Source organism: Struthio camelus, chromosome 4 (assembly GCF_040807025.1).
Source record: "Struthio camelus isolate bStrCam1 chromosome 4, bStrCam1.hap1, whole genome shotgun sequence".
Lineage (NCBI taxonomy): Eukaryota > Metazoa > Chordata > Aves > Struthioniformes > Struthionidae > Struthio > Struthio camelus.
In genome coordinates, this window is record NC_090945.1 from 37,138,223 (window position 1) to 37,157,307 (window position 19,085).

Genomic DNA, 19,085 nt, shown 5'->3' on the forward strand with positions numbered 1-19,085 from the left:
TCAGCTGCCAGTAAAATGTGCACTAGAAGAGTGGAGGTCTCTGCTTACTGAAGAATTTGGCCCTTCTGTAACAGCTAAGATGATGATCTTCTAGGCTATCTATCAACATATTTATACTCATTGTTGTGATACCCCTGAGAACGTGTCTTGTAGAAGAAAATTAAGAAATAATTTTGCAATGCTTTAGAGACAATTTAACTTTGGTAGTAAATATTTCTAACAGTTGAAAGCACCTACAATTTTAAGCAGAAAATCACTACAACATAACAGTAATGCAGTACAGTAAATATAAATACAAATATCATTCAATTGCTTTGCTAATAGCGACAGGATATTTGGGCCCAGCACCATATTCAAAGGGAAGAACCAACTCTTAGGATAACGGAACATAGCTATAAACTGTGCAGCTTTTTTTCACGTGGAAATCCCTTACCATTAATGTCTACATAGTTCCATCAGTTGCGAATAGAGTAGGATGACAGTGCACTACTTCTACAGTTAAACAGTATGAAATGAAGTTTGCTGCTGAAGAACAGTTCTTTGTTTCAGTTATTTGCAGTAGCTTTTTAGTCAGTAAATCGAAGTCCTCTATAGCCACCGACAGGACATTCAGCTTGCCCTGTACATCTCTGTACACCAAAATATTATCTGGTGGCTGAATGAGATCCAGAGTCTTTGTAATTAACATCACAGATGAATAAAACCTTTTCTCAATCATAAAGGATGAATAGGACAAAGGTACAAAGAAAACCTGTAGATCAGGATCCACAGGACTCAAGATATCTTAATAGGCCTTTAACTATTATTAAGTATGGATATTAGATCTTCTTCAAATAGTCTGTGTACTTCACAGAACATATAATTATAAATTATAATCTTACAGCTATTTTTACACCTCAAGTTTTGCAAAGAAGGAAAGCAGTATGTGAATGCCCTCATCTGACTGGAAGTGTTAATAACGACTATTAACAAAACAGATAACACTTTGCCTTATAATACTGGGTATCTTCAGCCCCTATTAAACCAGTTACCCCCAGAATATAAAAGAGAGAGGACTGGAGGGATAAATCACTCAAAGGTAGTCAAAGGATGGGTGTATTCCTGCTAGCTTTTGAAAACACAGAGGCTGAGAAATTTAGGAATAAAAACACGGAGCTTGTTTTCAAACGAGAAGAAGCAAGGACTAAAGCATGCTGACCACGAGAGTCAGAACCACAGAAGGCAGAGGATGCCTGAGCTGGAAGGGTGAAACTCCGAGGAGAATGTTTGCATGCTTAAAAGGATATTGACTGCAGAGCAGTAATGAAACTGAGGTAGCAAGTTATAGGTGTTTCTTGTTTTGCCTAGATCTGTGTATTTCCTGTGCAAAAATACCTCTGTGACATATGAGTCAATTTGCTTCAACTATCATGCGTCCTTCAGGGAGGAAACTAGTGGAACATGAGGAAGCAGTTCCAGAGGAGTCTTAAGGCCTTCAGCAGATGGATAAGCGAATCTCACTTCCAAGGGAGAGTAACAAACAGCTTTTACACTCAGCGTTGAAGATGGTGTTTGGATCCTGCCTAGTCAAACAAAGATTAACTGCACACAATTCCAGTTCTGAATAGAAAAATCAGCAGCTTGAGGAGCATCCAAAATATAAAGTTCAACTGCCACTACAGAAGTGGGATCATGAAGAAGTGTCCCACGCTGGCATAATTTCAGTTTCCAAAAAATCAGCTGAGCACTTTTCAGAATTTTATAGTACATCAGCCAACGCTGAGCACTTTGAAAAATTCCATCCTGTCGGATTTTAAGGCTCCTTTAATGTAATTCAACTTCTTCATACATCATCTGAGTCATATAAGCAGTGTGAAATTTGCTGGATTTTAAGCTTTCACTGATTCATGGAAAAAAAAGGAATTTGCTCATTGTTTTAATCGTAGGCGTATGCTGACGGTAAAGACATTTGCTGTGAAGGGGCAGACATTCTATAAAACAGATATATTAATGTATATGCATCAAATACAGTGAACTATCTCATTGATTTTATTAATTTGCCACTTAAAAAAAACTAAAAAAAACCCTACTATACTGTAAACGTGAACAAAAAGCTAAAAGCTTTGTACAAGAATATTACAAAGACATCCATACAGAAAGACGTACTGACTCAACCTGGCCACTTATATCCCTAAAGAAAATAATAATAATAATCAATTAATAAGCAGCAGAAATGCTCATTTTCAAGCCTCTCATGTTAAGGTCTCACAAAAGTAAAACTATCTATGCGTGATCACATCTTGTTCCAATGTACTGCTGACTCACTCAGTTACACCCTGCAATACACTAGGAACGTGAACTTTTAACAGTGCCTCTTCCAGAACACACGCTGCAGCAGGGTGGTACATTAAAGTCTCATAACCGCACCCTCCACCAGACCTGTCTTTCCAGAAAGTGCCCTCTATGCAGCTCTGTCAGAGAAACTTGTTTGCCTATACGCTCTTCCCTGTCCCTTTTTCCAAAAAAACTGAAACACTTCCTTTTCTCCCAAGCTACAGATACTGACAGAGCTTTCAGTTACAAAATACAGAAAATGATTTCTCAGAAATGTACACTGTGTAACCAAAGACACTTTCATCCATCTGTAGGTCTACAATGCTTACATCCAAGTTTAAATGTAACCTTGAAAACGGCAGTGCTTATTGTTCATTCACAGAGATTCAGCAACTCTGAGACCATGGTCAACCATTACCAAAAAGATATGCATTAAAGATTATTTTTCAAAGTAATAATGGTCTTGCAGTTAGGATTGTATAAAGATGCAGGCACGTTATGGTTTGTAGATAAAGGTAATAGTAATATCTTTATTAGCCCAAGCTGGGAGAAAAAAGCCATGTTTTTAGATATTCAAATTCTTCTCCAAGAATGAAACAGAAGCATCAATCATCAAAGCCAAACAGACTTTTAAAAAGACACCTAGATCTAGAAAGCCTGCATCTATCCTAAACACACTGTAGCACCCCAGTGGGAGAGCAAAACCACTGAATTTGCTCTAAAAGCACTCAAAATGCCTACCTCAACAACCAAAAGAAGGCCTTAACCAAGCAAGGACACTTCTGCAGTGAAACAGATTTCATATTTTTGAGCAAGTCACCATACAAATGCATTACAAGAAGAAAAGAACCTCCTCTACCCTCAGTCATATATCCTGGCTGTCTTATAACATCATGGACCTCACAGTACATGGCAAAAGAGTAAATATTGCAGCCTCTATTGGATGATTATACCTTGGAAAAAATAATCATCATCATCATGTTTCCTCACTCAACTAACTTTAGCTTCAGAAGCAAACACCTTGTAGAACAGATTGAACCGGACCTTTCCAGGGTAACAACTGTAAGAAATACCTACTAAAACATCTCACAGCCACAGAAATCAATGCCTCTCCCTGGCCTATAAGAATCATAAAAATACATAGCTCTTTCACATGCTCACCCAGGCACTTCATTCAGTGCACCAAATGCCAGCATGTAAACTAGGCAGACGAAATTAAAAGCCACCGGATTGACTTACCCAGGCAACTGATAGGACAGAAACACCAGCTACCAGTGGGGTAACCCTCCTTCCGTAACAACCACTTCATCTCTGACATTTGAGTAATGATCCTGGATCCCACATCTTTACAAAGGCCTAGAAAATAAAATTATCTCTAGTGGAGCTTAGATTCTGGATTCAAATTAGACATTCGTGCAATAAACATGGTAATTTCTCTAACCTCCATTCTGAGCAATACCCTTAACTCCATCGGCAGTGAATTGTTCCTGTCCTTTTTCTCATGTCAGCCAGCCTTAAACTCCCTCTCCCCATGGTAACATCCCTCTGGGCCTCCAACAGTAGTAGTGACCTTTTCTTTAAAATTGCTTAATTGATCAACACAATCTAGTTAAACCTGCAACAAATGCATCTTAACTTTCTCGAGTAGCAGCAAAGCTACAGGGAACGAATCCTACGGTACAGGAATGTAGAAAGCATTATATAAAACTGGCAGATGCCAAGTTCAAAGAGATTCTTCTGCATGCAACACGTGGTTAAGCTGTGGCACTCCTTACCGCAGAATCCTGTGGCTGCTAAAAGCTTCAAAAGTAAAGTGAACCCAGAGAGAGCTATTACATACAAAGCATCACCTCTTTCAGGAGGCCCCTGAGCCACAGAAGTCTGGATGCTGAGAAAATGCATGGATACTTCCCAGTATATATATGTTCTTATGTTATTCCTTACGCCTCTACCTTGCACATAAACAAAGACAGAGTAAGAATACTGGATGAGACAGACTTTTTTCTGCTCCAAAATGGCCGCTTTTACACCCTAAGTTCTCTCTCAGGCTGGAAGAAGGTTGTCTGTCTGAAAGTTTGTCCATTTTTTACCAGTTACTTCAGTTGTTCTAATAAAAAAATGAAATTTGACTTGTTTACTCTTTAAAGACATTTGAAAAATCTCCATTTTTTTTTAAAATGCAGATGTAGTCTTGTCAATTTACATTCAGCCCCCTCCACAAATGTTTTTTTTTTTTTTTTTTCCACACTACTGGCTAGGTAGATCTGTATCACATTAAGCAAAATACTTGTTTTGAACACCTGCAGCAAAGCAGTTATGTCACTAAGGAGCACATTTTCTCAGTTCAAACACTGTATCAGGCATCATTTAAAAAACTCACACAAGAGAGCATGGGAACAGTAATTAAGGGAAATACAGAGAATTTTGTCATCACAGATACAAATTAAATGTTGTCATTAACAGAAAACATTGGAAGTTTGTTCACCCCCTGGGCAATGCTCATTTAACAGAGCCCATTTCCTTACTGACAGTCTGAGAGGGAAGACGACGGATTGAGCAGTAACACAAATAACCTTCTGTCCCCTACAGCAGAGTAGGGTGTGGTGGGAAAACCCGTACTGTAGCTGTCATTACTGCACTTGTCCCACAAGACTGCGCTCTTCCTTCCTAGCTGTCAAATCTGTGCCTGCCAGAAGCACTGCCTTCATTTAGGTATTCATGCACTTATTATTTTAGAAGACCCAATGGAAACAAAGTACATAATGGTCCCAAAAGCAGTTCTCCAAAAGAAATTCTGTTCTGGGGAGAGGAGGGAAGCTTCCTGAAATGGTCCGCTCATAAAATATTGTCAGAATTGTTTGTATTAGGATTGTATTAAAACTAAGCATTGATGTGTTAGGGGTTGGAGAAGTAGGACACCCCACACTATATGGAACAGAATAATTTCAATAGTAAAAACAAAGCTATTTCCTTCCACCAAGCATTTATTCCAAGCAAAAACACTGCTTATTATGACAGGAGATCACTCATGCACTTCTTTTGGTGAAACTAGAAATTATGTTGTGCATCAAAAAAGAGATTCAACAACAACAACAAAAATGTATTTGTGGTTGGAACATTTTATTAAGATTTGGATTTTTAAAGATCATCATCTTCTCTTTAACTGAAGTTCTCTCACAGCAAATACAAAAAAATATTAAAAAAAAGGAGAGAGATCTGTTTTCAGAGTACCTAGGTGAAAAACCTATACAAGAAACTTAGCAAATTCTTGGTCGTTTTACAATATGCCTACTAAGGTGACAGCAGTTGTATCACTAGCATCACTGAACAACGCAGTTTCAAAGTTACTTCCGTTCTGTCTATGGGAAGGAGAAACTATAGGCTGGTTATATCCAAAATGTGCAACTTCTCAATGGTTGTTTTCCAGAAACAACTGGAGAATCTGAAAGTTACCTCCTCTGATTAATGGCACACAACACGCCAGCGCAGAATAAACAACTGTGAAAAGGATAGAGTTGCCAGAAAAGCATTCAATGAGCGATGAGATACTGTATCAGATAATACACCTATACTCCCAATCTTCCCTCCTGTCACCCCCTCCCGACCCAATCTGTTTTGCTGTGCTTAGTGATGACCGATTCCTCAGCTGCTCGTGCAATTCTGCAGTCCTCTAGGCAGGGAATTAGTCTTTACTTTGTGAAACACCACCAGACAGTACTGCATACCCTGTGTAAACGAACAGCAGCAGGAATAAAAAGGAAATTAATAGCCTACAGCTTAGCCTGTCCTCATCTTTTATTTACACTACATTTCACTAGCTAAAAAAAAAAAAAAAGAAATATCTTTAAGCACTGTCATTCTCACCAATGTTGGGCCGTTCAGCAAATTTCTGCTCTTAGCATGGTTAACAGATTTTTAGCTTTAGCTTTGTTTTCTTTTGTTCATTTCAGAGTTTATATAGTACTTTGCACCTTCCCCAGGTTTCAAAAGACAAAAGAAAATTGTAAAGCTCTTCTAAACAACCCTAAGAAACAAATTAAATCAACAACTAAAACCAACAGTAATGGAGCAAGGCAAAATAGTCAGAACAGATCTCACTTCCAGGCTGTTAATTTTACAAAGTAATGGGAAACTATTGTTAAAGCAGAAAATAGACATAACTTAAAATAACTTGTCAAAAAACCCAACGCACTAGTAGGAGCTTCATGCCCCTGCCTCTGTATATGCTTATAACAGGAATAGTACAGACTCTGCAGTTTGTTTTCTCTCTTCATTAAGAGCTAAAAATACAGTGCAGAAGCGGCACCTCTGTCATCTGAAAAACAAGTGTTTTGTTCTTTTTAATTATTGTACTGCATATTTTAGGAGAATGAGACTGTCAAAGTTATTGCAGTATCTGGTTAGGGGCAAGACAGCATTTTCCCCAAAAAATGATTTGGGAGAAAAGTTTAATGTTTGGAATTTACCATTCAAAATTAAATTTGCAAACATTACATCTTATTTCTATGAAAAGTCTTGTGCATCACTGCATATCAGAAGTCACACAAATAACAGTTAAGCCTTCTCAAGTTTTTTAGTATCTAGGTAAAAAAACTAAAAGTAATAGAAAGGTATTTAGCAAAGTACTTAGGTTGTTATTCAAAAAGTTATGAAATCATGAAATCCATTATAATTATAACCAATCACAAAAAATGTTGCAAATTCTAATACTCTCGTGATTTGAAGTATCACAGAAAAACTATCAATCGCCTAATTATGTTTGTATCTTCCGGGATTCTGACTCTTTCCTGGACTTTTGCAGTTACTCTATAGCCATTCAAACTTCTGTCTGTCCCTACTGACCCAACTTCGTGTTATAAAAGTCAACTCTAGCACGCCAAGTCCTCTCAAGGCATTGTAACCTAAATTCCCTCAAGCCTCAGGAGAATGCCAATGCCCACTACACCTAGGTCAGATGACAAATCTCTTGTAACAAGGTTGGCTAGACCAAGATGCAACTATGTATACTTATTAAGGCCTTTCTTACAGGGGTACTTTCCACATTTAGGGTTGCGTGCTCTAATTCCGGTCCTGTGTACCAAAAGACCTGTCTGTGACCACATAGCCTCCAAGGGAAGAGGTAACGTTACTTTCTACACCAATGAATCCTAGTTCCCTTCCTGAAACTACATAAACTGAAGCAGTTGGAATCAGATGCAAAAGCAGTTCATCCTTGTCTGCAGTAAGGACTTGCCCTAGCTCAGGGCAGGCTGTGGTTTGCCACAGATGGTCTCAACTAGGAAAAAGCCCTTGTGTAAACGTGGCCAAAATTCAAACAGCAGTGAAACATACATTGAGCATACCTCCAAAAAGAGAAATCTGGTAGCAAAATCAGAAATGTAAACTGTCTCACTAAAGACAGAATCAGAGCCTAATAGATAGCTGTACAAATAGTACAGCAAGCAACAGACAGAAATACACTAACAAGGAAAAAAATACCCATGTGATAGGCCTGGCTAGGAACGTTTCTCCTCCATGACAGAGTCAGAATGCAACTGTAATATGTTTTGAAGGAGTATGTGATCAATCACTTAAACGTTCAACCCGCCAAAATCAGATGCTACTTAAGATAACCAATTACCTATACTAGAATGCTCTGCAGAGGACAGAGAATAACCTCTCATAAAACGACAGAGTAACTAAGCAGTATACAAAGAGACTAAACAGGAACAAGTAACAACCTCTTCCCTCTTGTGCACATGGGAGAAAAGGCCATGGAAGCCAACATGATATAACTGCAAACTGAACTCTCCCACTCAAATTTGAGAGTGGAAGGAAAACACAGATACTAACCTGAGTTTAAACAGAAATCTACACAAATCCTTAGGGAAATAAACCAAAGCTCAGGTATCAGCTTTAACATTTTTGAAATATCAACATGAAAAGATCCTGAGCTACATCCTCTTCTGAGCTGGCAATTCACAACTCCCCCAGTCTGCCTTGTCAGTCCTGAAACTATCCCATGGACTTCACTTACCAGCTCCTCCTCGAGCCGCGAGCATTACTGTTTTCTCGGAGAGTATTACAAACACCTTTGGAAAGGATTCTCTTCCAGCTCTCTTTTCCAACCACTGGATGAATTTCATGTACTATTTATCATAAAAGTGTCTTTGGGAAGAAAGAATAATAATAAAGAAACTGAATTATACCCATGCCTGATTAATTTGGCCCATCACGCTACTTAGAGAACTCCAGTTCTCCTCACGGCTTCCATCAGCCTCAGAGCTTGTTTATTTTTGCAGGGCTGAAAAACAAAGCCATCTGGTTGTTTTTAAAAGAATTATTGCTGTTTTATAGGGAAAAAGTGAAACCTTCCCAAAATGACCTTTAAAAGGAATGTCCAACCATTAGAATATTCCTGAAACTACCCTTTCTAGAACCAAAGTCTCTTACGGTTGTTTATATCCCAGACAATTCTCCTAACTGATAAGCAGAACACCCTTGTGCTCGGCTGGTCCTAAGTGACTTCTACTGGATTCTCCTCAGAGAAGTGATGAGACAGTGACAATTGCTCATGTACACAAGACTCCCAAAGGAACATAAATTCTTTCAATGAAGAGGAGGGCGAACCCTTTCCTTCTTACTCCTTCAATAATCATGTCATTCTCAGCATTATTTTCCATTATAAATCAGCATTTTCGATTTCCACTTCGTTCACTTATTCGCTTTGGTTATACTCCTTGCGCCCTTCTGCCTCGGTCCTCATCTCTTTCGAGCACCCAGCTCTACCAGCACCTCACGGGGGACTACATCTCCCATGACTGCTATTGCTGCTTGGCTGCATGCACCCACGCGTCCCCTCTTTCTAGACTCTCCTCTGCATCAGAGGATGCCAGAACTTACAAAAAGGCGCTGGTGAGCAGCCCAGGCAATGGAAATAGTTGTACAGGGCATCAAAGCAGCTAGTCCTTCAAAATTCCCTTCCCAGAAACCAGGAACACAGTGTTTTCATTAAAACAAATCCTTTTCTGTGTTTCGGAATCAGGCATCTGGAACATTGGCTAGGATGGTCCCTTTGCAGTAACTCTTTACTACTATCTGCAAAGCGAATAGACACAAATCCCCATCACTCGCAGTGAAGAATTAGTGGTATTAAAAACAAACACACATAGCAACAGGCCCCCCAGACATACGCAAGATCCCTAATTGCCAGCACTTCAGTTGAACTGATCTGCAATTAATTCCTCTGCTCTGTGGGTTTTTTTTCCTCCTTTAGAAATAAGTATAAACTGAACACAGAAAATTAATGTTGCAAAGAATATATTAAACACAGTGATTTGTTGCGGCAAGGAAGCTGCCAAAGAAACATGCTGCACAAAATTGCTCCAGCTTATTCTGCTCCAGGGAGGCACCTCTCTGACATTCGTAGCAGGTGCTGTTTACCAGAAGCACGAGATAAACAAATGAATAACACATGAGCAGATTCTGGTCTCAGTTACACCACTTTACATCCCCATTTAACCAGCAGGATTACACTGTGTTCCGAGTGACTGAACCCAAAATTCAGCTCTGAAAACCCAAAAATTTAAATTTGAGCCATTGTGATCCTACTTTTCAGATACTAACAACAAGGTCAAGGTACTGAGCCTCTACTTCTAGCTCCGCCATTGATTTATTTTATGACTTGAAGGAAAGCACTCTGCCTCCCTCTGCTAAATCTGCTTCATCTGCAAAATGAAGACAGCTCTTTTTTTCACTTGGAGATCAGTCTTCTGATCCAACCAAGCACATGAGCACTGATATGAGCCCAAACGGGCGAATGAGATCGCTCCTTCCGGAGAAGCACGGGCTTAGCTCAGCTCAAGGCAATTGTGAAACTGCACCCTGAGGGTTTGGGTAGGAGACTAGATTTCTGGAAAGATATTTTTTTAATTACATCAGTTTCTGATGACCTACTTGGAGCGTACAGAAGCAGGATCTTTCCCTTTTCCACACACTAAATGTACACTTAGACCAAGAGTAAACTGCTACACCCTAGTCTCAAAAATTCTAAAGGCTAAACATAAGCAATAAGAATGCAACAGTAAAACAAAGGTCATCCTCCAACATTCATTCTTTCTTCTAAACACAACACTGCATCATATTCAAGGGTTTTAAGCTCACTTTTTGTCACAAATGCATTCCTTCTCCTTCCCCTTCACATGGGACATCAGCAAGATTCAAAGTCTCAAACTTCAGATCCATGTAACAACCGGTAATATGGGATGGAAGGGGAAAAGCCTGAAATATTCCTTTAGATGGAACAGCTGCATTAATAAGGTAATGCAGACATTGCCAGTAGATAACATAGGGCTTTTCAGTGACAGGAACGGCAAATTACATATCAGGATGTTTCAGGGAATGAAAACGGTCTCTCAGGATGTAAGGAGCCTAGGGTTTGAACCAAACAACTAGATTTTGACTAGTTCTTTTGTCACTGTCTCATAGATTTAGAAATTGAGTTAACATGGGATAGACAAGCAGCCGATAAGCAAGATGAAAATTAACTGTATCACTGGGCCCAAAGGGTAGGACTAGACATCAACAGATATCTGGCAGCCAGTAACAAGGAGAGACCAATTTTAATTTGAATCAAAGGCATGTATGAATAAGGCAAATTGCAGACCGGGCAACACCAGGAGCAGCACAGCCAACTGATTAGGGGAGTTTATTATTCTCCTTTACTTTGCCCTGGTCAGCCTACACCTGGATCCCCCAGTTTGAGATGGATGTTGAAAAGACATGGATGTCCACCAGACGGTTATCGAGACGGTCAGAGCACATGATCTGTAAGGAGAGGGTGAAGAGGCTGGGCTTCTTTGGCATGGCAAAGGGCAATCTAATTGCCAGGAGAGATGACAGAGATGACAGAGGCTAACCTCTTCTCCGCAGTGGCATATGGCAAAAAGAGGGGCAATGGCCACAAACTGCAGCTGGGGACGTTCAACTTGGACATGAGGAAAAAATCCTTCACTAAAGAGTATAGTGCAGCACTGGCACAGGTCACCCAGAGAAGCTGTGGAATCTCTCTCTCCTGGGAGGTTTTCAAGACTTGGCTAGACAAAGACAATGCTGGCTTGATCTAGTGTTAGTAGTCTTCCCATTATGAGCAAGAAGCTGGACTAGATGACCTCCAGAGGTCCCTTTTGACTAATGTTTCTACGGTTCTGTGGTTTCTTGGTACAGAAGAAGCAGTATCAGAAGTCTCTCTACTTTGTCCATTTGCCTAAAGCATGACAAACAATTAGACGTCTTAGGGTTACAAAAGTACCTCTCCCTCTTTCCAGTGCCCAATGCCAATACAGTAACCCGGGCTTTAATTTACCTAGAATAAACACACAGTCTGTTAAGTGGCCTACAAAATTAGCTGTGAACTTACTCCTGATGAGAAAACAACTCAAGTTGTTAAACAAAAATGTTAACAGCAATTTGTGGGAGGTTTCAAACAAGAACCCCTAGCTTCCAGGGTTAGGAGCTAGCACAAATCTGTGGGGGAGAAAAAAGGACTCTCTTATTCACCTTCACATGGGCAAATCTGGAACACAATTTTACAAGACCAACATTATATAACATAGGAAACAGAAATGCAGAGCAGCTTTCATTACTGGGACTCTTGCTAAAAACAAAGATACAAAATACCATTCTAAGAAATGATTTACCAGAAGCTCTGATATGCTACTCACTAAAAGAACTCAGAGCCCCTTTGATCAGCTTCAAGTGCTTCTTTATTAAAAGGAACAGGAGAAAGGCTGTGTCTGTTCGTATTGTCATGTTGATTTATGTTAAATACAAAACAAGGCCAAATTTTGTATCAATCAAATGCAGAGAACCAGCCATGAAAGAACTTCAGTACATTACTAACAACCAGCAGGTAGCCTGCGTGCCAGTAATGTCTAGAATCTGCTCTGGGAACGAACCTATTTTGAGGTCAAATTTTCACAGTGGATTACCTGATTTAAAAATCGGGATCTCTTACTTGACTTCAAGTGATTGATATGCTGCTGGATCTCCCAATAAATTGTTTCGGTGTTTTTCTACCCTCATTCTCCCACCTCCAAGGCCAAAGCCTTTTCAACAAGTTATAGAATTTGGCTAAACAGATCCTTCTTTGGAGAACTTATTCAAATGTCTATCTTTGACTCAACAAAGCCAATAAAACTGCAAACAACATAACTAGAATGAGTTACATTACATTACAAAACTGTGTTTCAGCATTTTGCAATCCATAATCCTTACCTGAAAGGGGGAAAAAAAGTAACAGTGAAATTAATCCAGTGTCTTTTACCAGTTTTACTCATGTTCAGGAATGAACTGCAAATATGTGGACATCTGAAATCTTCCGTTCTATTACTATCATATAGTTTTCAGTTTGAAAAGGTTTAGAGGCATCAGACTAAAAAGTATACTTCTTTTGACCTATCTCTGACCTGGGTGCATGACCGGAATCTGTCAGAGCCAACAGTGAAAACCCTGACAGTAAAATTAAGAAATAATGATAATTATAGATCTCTGTTGCTAGTATAGAGATATCTTTAATATGGCCTGAAATTTAACAATTGAAGTACCATTAACATCAGGTCATGAAATCAAATGTCCCTAGATAACAGTTTAACATAGTGATAGGTATTATTTGGATTCAGGGAATGTATGATTTGATCTGACTAACGTGCTAATAGCTAATAAAAATCCGTGAAGAGTGGTGCATGAAAAAAGACACTTAATAGGCCCTGTTCTGCTACTCCTCACTGTATCTAAACTCTCCTTCATGGCAGATGGCTGCTAACTGCAAAAGAGAAGAAAGGTAGTGTATTGAAGGCACATTTTGTGAGCAGTATCTGGTATCTATTTCCCTCTTTGAAAATCATTACCTGTGGTCTGTGGTTCATTCACGACACAAATTTCTTTCCAATAGCATGCTAGGTCCCGGGATCTCCCCCAGAGCACTCTGCCTTCCTTCAGTATTGCTCCTACACTAACCATTTGATAGGCTAGCAATAAGACTTGAATATTTGTCAGTCCTTGATATCACTTGAAATATATATCCTCCTGCATAATCTAAATGGCATCATCCTACGATAAAAGAAACGTTAAGACAGTTTATACACAATTCTATCTAAAACAGTTTCTTATATGGTAGTCATAGCAAATGCATTATGTTCGAGCTAAGTTTTCAAACTGTTCTTGCTTCATTGTGTGCATGAGCTTTTCATCCCTCATACTGCAAACACTCAAGCACAAGCTGAAATAGAAATACACAGGCACAGGAAGGTAAAAGTGCAATGCGGGAAAGGACATAAACATTAGCTCTCTGCAATCACAAGAAATATTGTCACATATTTTTCTTTATTAAGCTGATCATGTTCCGGATCAAAAGTCCTTAGCCTTGGGAGCTTTCAGGGGAAACTTGTTAGGCTTCTTTTGGCTCTTCCTGCTCCACCATTCCACATGAATGATCAGAACCACGCAGACTCCTGGACAAAATCTCACCCGGGTTCATACCAAATAAACTGCTCCTTCTCTGGCTCTTACTTGGAAAGATCTACACCCATTACTTCATCTTAGCATATCTGCCTTTCCTAAGGCTCATTGCATTATGTCTCCATGTGGTCAGCTAGTATCCCCATGTTCTCCTTAACCATTTCATACTAATTCTAATGCAGAAATTCTTGGTATTATACCCTGAGTTCAAGTATGATGACCCACAGCGTCATTTTGTTTCACTTTAGATCAGGAGAGGGACTTTATGTTGCATCTTTCAGAGACGCAACCCAGAACATGCAGCCTAAGAAAAAAAACAGAAAAGATGAGATGCCTTTGATTTTTTTTTTTTTTTTGGTCTTCCTGTTGTCATGAGCTGCTCCCAGAGAGTAGAAGGCTGGGGGAGCATTAGCTCACCATAAAATGCCATAAGCCACAAAACGGTGCCCAATGTAACTCAAACTCTGAATTGCCGCCCATGTTACAAGAGCAGTGTTGCACTGCACTTCAGTGAAGCCTTGCATACTTCACTACTTTAGTTTTCTCTCAGCTCTTACAGCAAGGGACTCTGGTCCTCATGCAGCTGCAACTCTGTTCCCAGACTCACATCTGGGGCCAGAGCGAGGTAAGAATCTCACCCAGCAATTTGTCTCCTCAGGATTATGCTTCCATCTATAATGAGAGATGAACCTCAGAGTGTGGCAGTATCAATTAGCAGAGTATGTCACTGAACTGAAGGAACAGCAAGGTGCGCACAAAGCCACACTATCCTTTTAACAATGGCTTTTCGTGCTCATAGTTCATCCTGGAAAGCAGAACTAACATGACACAATGGCTAGTGAGTTTGAAAAGGGGACAGAAGACACATAGATACAGTTAGAAAACATATACACTACTGACAGGAATGAAAGACTGCTGAATGAAAGACTGTTTTCCTCAACAATGTAAAGCAATTCACACTACACTTACTTTCTCTGTATGTACCATGTGAGAATTGGGAATCTGTAATCCAGACGACTTGTAGCAGTATAGTATTTTATTTTAAGGGCTGTTCCACAGTTGAAATGCCAATTCTATGGAAAAAAACTGAAATTTTACTTTGCTTTCAGTTCCAAGTGAAAACTTCAAAAATACACAGCAGGACAAAAATACATTGGTGGGAAGGACCAGTCAGAAGAAGTGGGGACAGAATGAAACTATTTCAACATTAAACCACACATTCTGATAAAATGAAAAGATTTCCTTTTAATAATGATTTAGATGTATTTGATTTTACTGTAATACAACATGATCTAATAAAAGTTCAAACCTGTAGACTATAACCTTTTTCTTAAAATGATATGATTAAGTATTTAAAGTTGTAAAAGGAAATATAGGGATTGGTGTTTTAAGCAGCTATAAGTAATCGACAAAGGCAAAATTCCACTGCAACTTGAACACACAGCTGGACACCAGCTACAATATTGTCGGGGATATGGGAGGGAATAGACAAGTGTCCTCTCTCCCATCACATCACATGGAAGATAGAGCTCATCAGTTGTGCTATAAGGAGAGAAGGCTACAGTTCCCTCTGCTCTTCTAGCTATGAAATCTATCCTACTGTACAAAAAAAATTGTAACAAAAAAAATAAGAGTAAACAGCCACATGTCATGTCAGAAGGCTGGGCACCATAGGAGCCCTTTGAAAAGGCGTTTCACAAAGGAGTCGGGGAACCAGCTATAGCTGGTGTACTCTGTCACTTTAACTCATTAAAATCCTATTACCTGTCAGAGGCTATTGAAGAAATCCTATCCCTTGTTGGAGAATTGAGTAGAAGAGTTTAGAAATAACGCAAAAGAGAAAGAGGGTCAAAAAGAGAGTGACAGAGAGATGAGACAGAGAGATAAAAAGGAAGATGACTACAGAATATTCAGATGTGTAAAGGGTCATGTGGCCTTGCAAATCAATACTTTTGGAAGTTTATGGCAACTGGTGGTAGAAATTCTGAAATCAACATAAAATATTTGGGTATATGTTTGGTTGAATCCCCTTTTGTTTGCTTTTCCCGATTTTGAAACTTGAGGTATGATAAGATCAGAGTTAACAAAATAAATAATCAAGTGTTGCTAATCTTGACTGAACCAAGAGTTATTTTCCCCGCTAGAGAAGCAAAAGCTCTAAAGCACACAGAAGCAAAAGTCATGAGGGCTTCTTGTCTTAAATCACAGTTTTATCCAATAACCCTGTATGTGATACACAAATAAGCCTTTGGGTTTTTAAGTTCACACAATTACAGCGCAGTAAAACCTGTTACCTCTTGAAATATTTTGCCCGTAAGGATTACAAAACAGTTACCTTTAACACAAAGCTATCCTTCGTAGTACGCTGTTACCAAAACCGAGTAGTAGGAATGGCTCTTTTTTTTTTTTTTGGTCAATTTCCTAATTCTTTCAATAAAAGGAAAAAATAAAGAAAAGGAAAGGAGGGGAAGAATAAATACAGGAATACAGTTCTTACCCTGAAGAGCGGCAGTCTGGTTTATTTCTTTCAGAGCGATCTGTGAGAAAGGAGGCATAATATCAGCACAGAACTTGGATGTTCTTTAGCAATTCTAGTACAGAAGCCTTAAAGAACTGCCATACCATATGACTAGTAAAAACAAAAGCTGATTCTGTTGCAAAACTCTCTTTTTCTGCATTGGACTACTCTGCTCAAGACAAAGAAAAATTACTGGAAGTTTAACATTTGTTAAAATTCCTCTTCTGAAAACATAGTGTATTTAATGTTTTATATTAATGCTTTGGAAGCTTCCCCTCCCTTTAGCTGAAACGAATAGGACTTTAGGGTAACACTAAGGGAGAGGGAAAAAGAAAAAAGGAAAACCACAGATTACTCAGCGCAAAAAAATCATTCCATGAATCATGGCTGGCAGAGTTCCTCGACAGGATGGGAGAAAAATCAGCAGTTGGCTGCAGCAACATCTGCAAATACACTGAATCCAGTGCAGCCCCACCATTAACTCTTTGACGTCTGGGTGTTCTAGGTACTAAATCTTTTTCAGTTTTCAGAAAGGGTTTCGTTTATTCAATGAGTATTTCAAGCAGTTTATTTGCACAAATGAGACTGACCAGCAAACCAAACCTACAAGATACAATCACAGAAGCTCAGAAAAACATTTTTCCCATTGAATAATTTAACAGTTCCTAAAGCCAAGTCTAAATTTACTTTTAAATGTTTATTTATTTTTGAAAATTCTGATATGCAAAAGTATAAAATAGCTATTCCAAATAAAAGAGTTAAGATTTATCATATAAGCATTATAAAATAACCACTGTGTTATCAGAATTGACATATTATCAGTAAATATAAAAAGGCCCAGTATGTCTCTTACCATATGACTTTTGAACTAACTGAAATGAGTAAATGAGATGTGTACTCCTGAAATACATATATGCTAAAATTAGAGGTTTAAAAAAAAAATCATTTATAATAAAAAGATCCGTTGTGCAAGTCTTACAGCTATAATCTCCACTGACCATGGTAATTTTGCTTCTCATCCTCCTGTGTGTCTTTTAGAAAGCAGCCTACTTTTTCCTGTGCCAGTCAACAGTTTAATGAAAAACTTGGCCATACAGAAGAGTAAGTCTTCATAAGAAGCCATTTCATATTCACAGACTGTATTTTGAACCTTATTGCTCTGTATTTCAAAGTAAAGTGTTTTCCCTTAATAGCACATATTTGTTTGAACAGTTTTGACTCATGTACAGAAGAAATATTTTCCTCTCCAGTTCTATGTGTTTGCATTTGATTACATTTTGATTGAAGTGGTAAAAAATTATTGAACATCAACAGTGCTCAAAGAAATATTTAATGCTCTTTCTGTCCACAGGTGCTCCTATTGAGCTGTCACAGTCACACAATACATAATTTGCTAAGTTTCTGATTTACAGCCATCTCTATTTCATCATAACTGGTGCTACCCTGTTAGCTAGAAACAGCATACAATAGCTCGCATCAGAGTTACAACGGCAGTTGTTCAAACACACACAGAAAGACTTGCTCCTTCCGTCCTTATCATTTGCTCATGTAACCCCCTTACCTGTGAGCACTGAAAAATCAGGCAGAACTTCCTATTTAAATCTGCTTGTCGTCTGTTGCGTGTTATCAATGTTTCCCAGTCGTTTACGCAACCATGATCTAACCGTACTTGGACAAGACCTTCCCACTTCTAAAACATTAGTATGAATGTGTCAGTGAGAAGGAAGAAAAGGAGTCCCAGAACATGTAAACACAGCATCTTGCAGCTCTCCTCCACAGCCCACTTCCCACTGGCAGATCCATGGCAGCCCCTCTGCACCGCTGGAACCTCATCAGCCAGGAAATCAGTGCAATTCCCCTCTCCCTTTCATTTTACTGAACTGTTGAAACGGGAAACATTATGGTTGTTTTTACACATTTTATTTACCGCTAAATTTAGAGAAAGCGCATCATCTGCGCATACACTGGCCTCACTAGAAAGAACAAAGGGAAACATAACACTACTAGCATGCAATTAGCATTTTTAAGCAGAAAATAAACCCTATGCAAATTTAAGGTGATTATAGATTTAATATTCTAAATTTGATATAGTACCAAGGGTAACGAGAGACTCAGAAGGAACTGAATCTTCCAGTTCAGGGCTTAAATTTTGATACTCTGGATGCTGTTTTGGCATTATATACAAGCACCAATTCAAGTAATGTCAGATACCATGTCAGTTTGCTGTGACATATACTACCTTCCAGAACAAATTTCTGCAGATGAGAAATTTATACCATTTTCACGATCTTTGTGTTGCTAAAGCACTACAATTCCTTACTGTGTATGTAGCTATAGTCACAAAAATCAGAAAATCCTGAGCAGCTAATACTCACATGATAGAAGATTGGATCATTTTGATCGTAAGTTTTTTTTGGATAATAAATGTTTTTAAAAATCATCATCGCCCTAACCTGACAGCTACATAAGAACTGCACGTAGCTTGGGCTTTGTGATAGCGTGGTAGATGTACTCTCCATTTATTGACAACTGGGGGTGGTGCAGTGCTATCACATCTTTAATTTTACTGCTGCAGATTTTGCCAGCTAGCTCAGGTATATCTGATTCAGCACAGACATATAGTACAGAGATAGTTCTTCCACAGCCAGAGAAGAGTTCTTTCTGCTTATCTTCTAGGCCAAAAGCCACCCAGCCAGCTAACACTTCCTGCTTTACCTGCACAGCCACAAACAAAACCAATTGCAACTCCAGTTTTCAG

At 38.9% G+C, this 19,085-nt stretch overlaps 1 protein-coding gene across 10 annotated transcripts in view; it reads right to left on the reverse strand.

Annotated features, from left to right (window-relative positions):
- The window catches only part of SH3D19 (SH3 domain containing 19), an 85,901-nt gene that overhangs the window by 49,794 nt on the left and 17,022 nt on the right, over window positions 1–19,085 (reverse strand). For all 10 annotated transcript variants that reach the window (XM_068942273.1, XM_068942274.1, XM_068942269.1 and 7 more), the window contains one exon: window positions 16,307–16,346. In XM_068942273.1, the coding sequence (XP_068798374.1) occupies window positions 16,307–16,346 (40 nt within the window). Of the gene's footprint in view, window positions 1–16,306; window positions 16,347–19,085 lie in introns of those variants that run through there.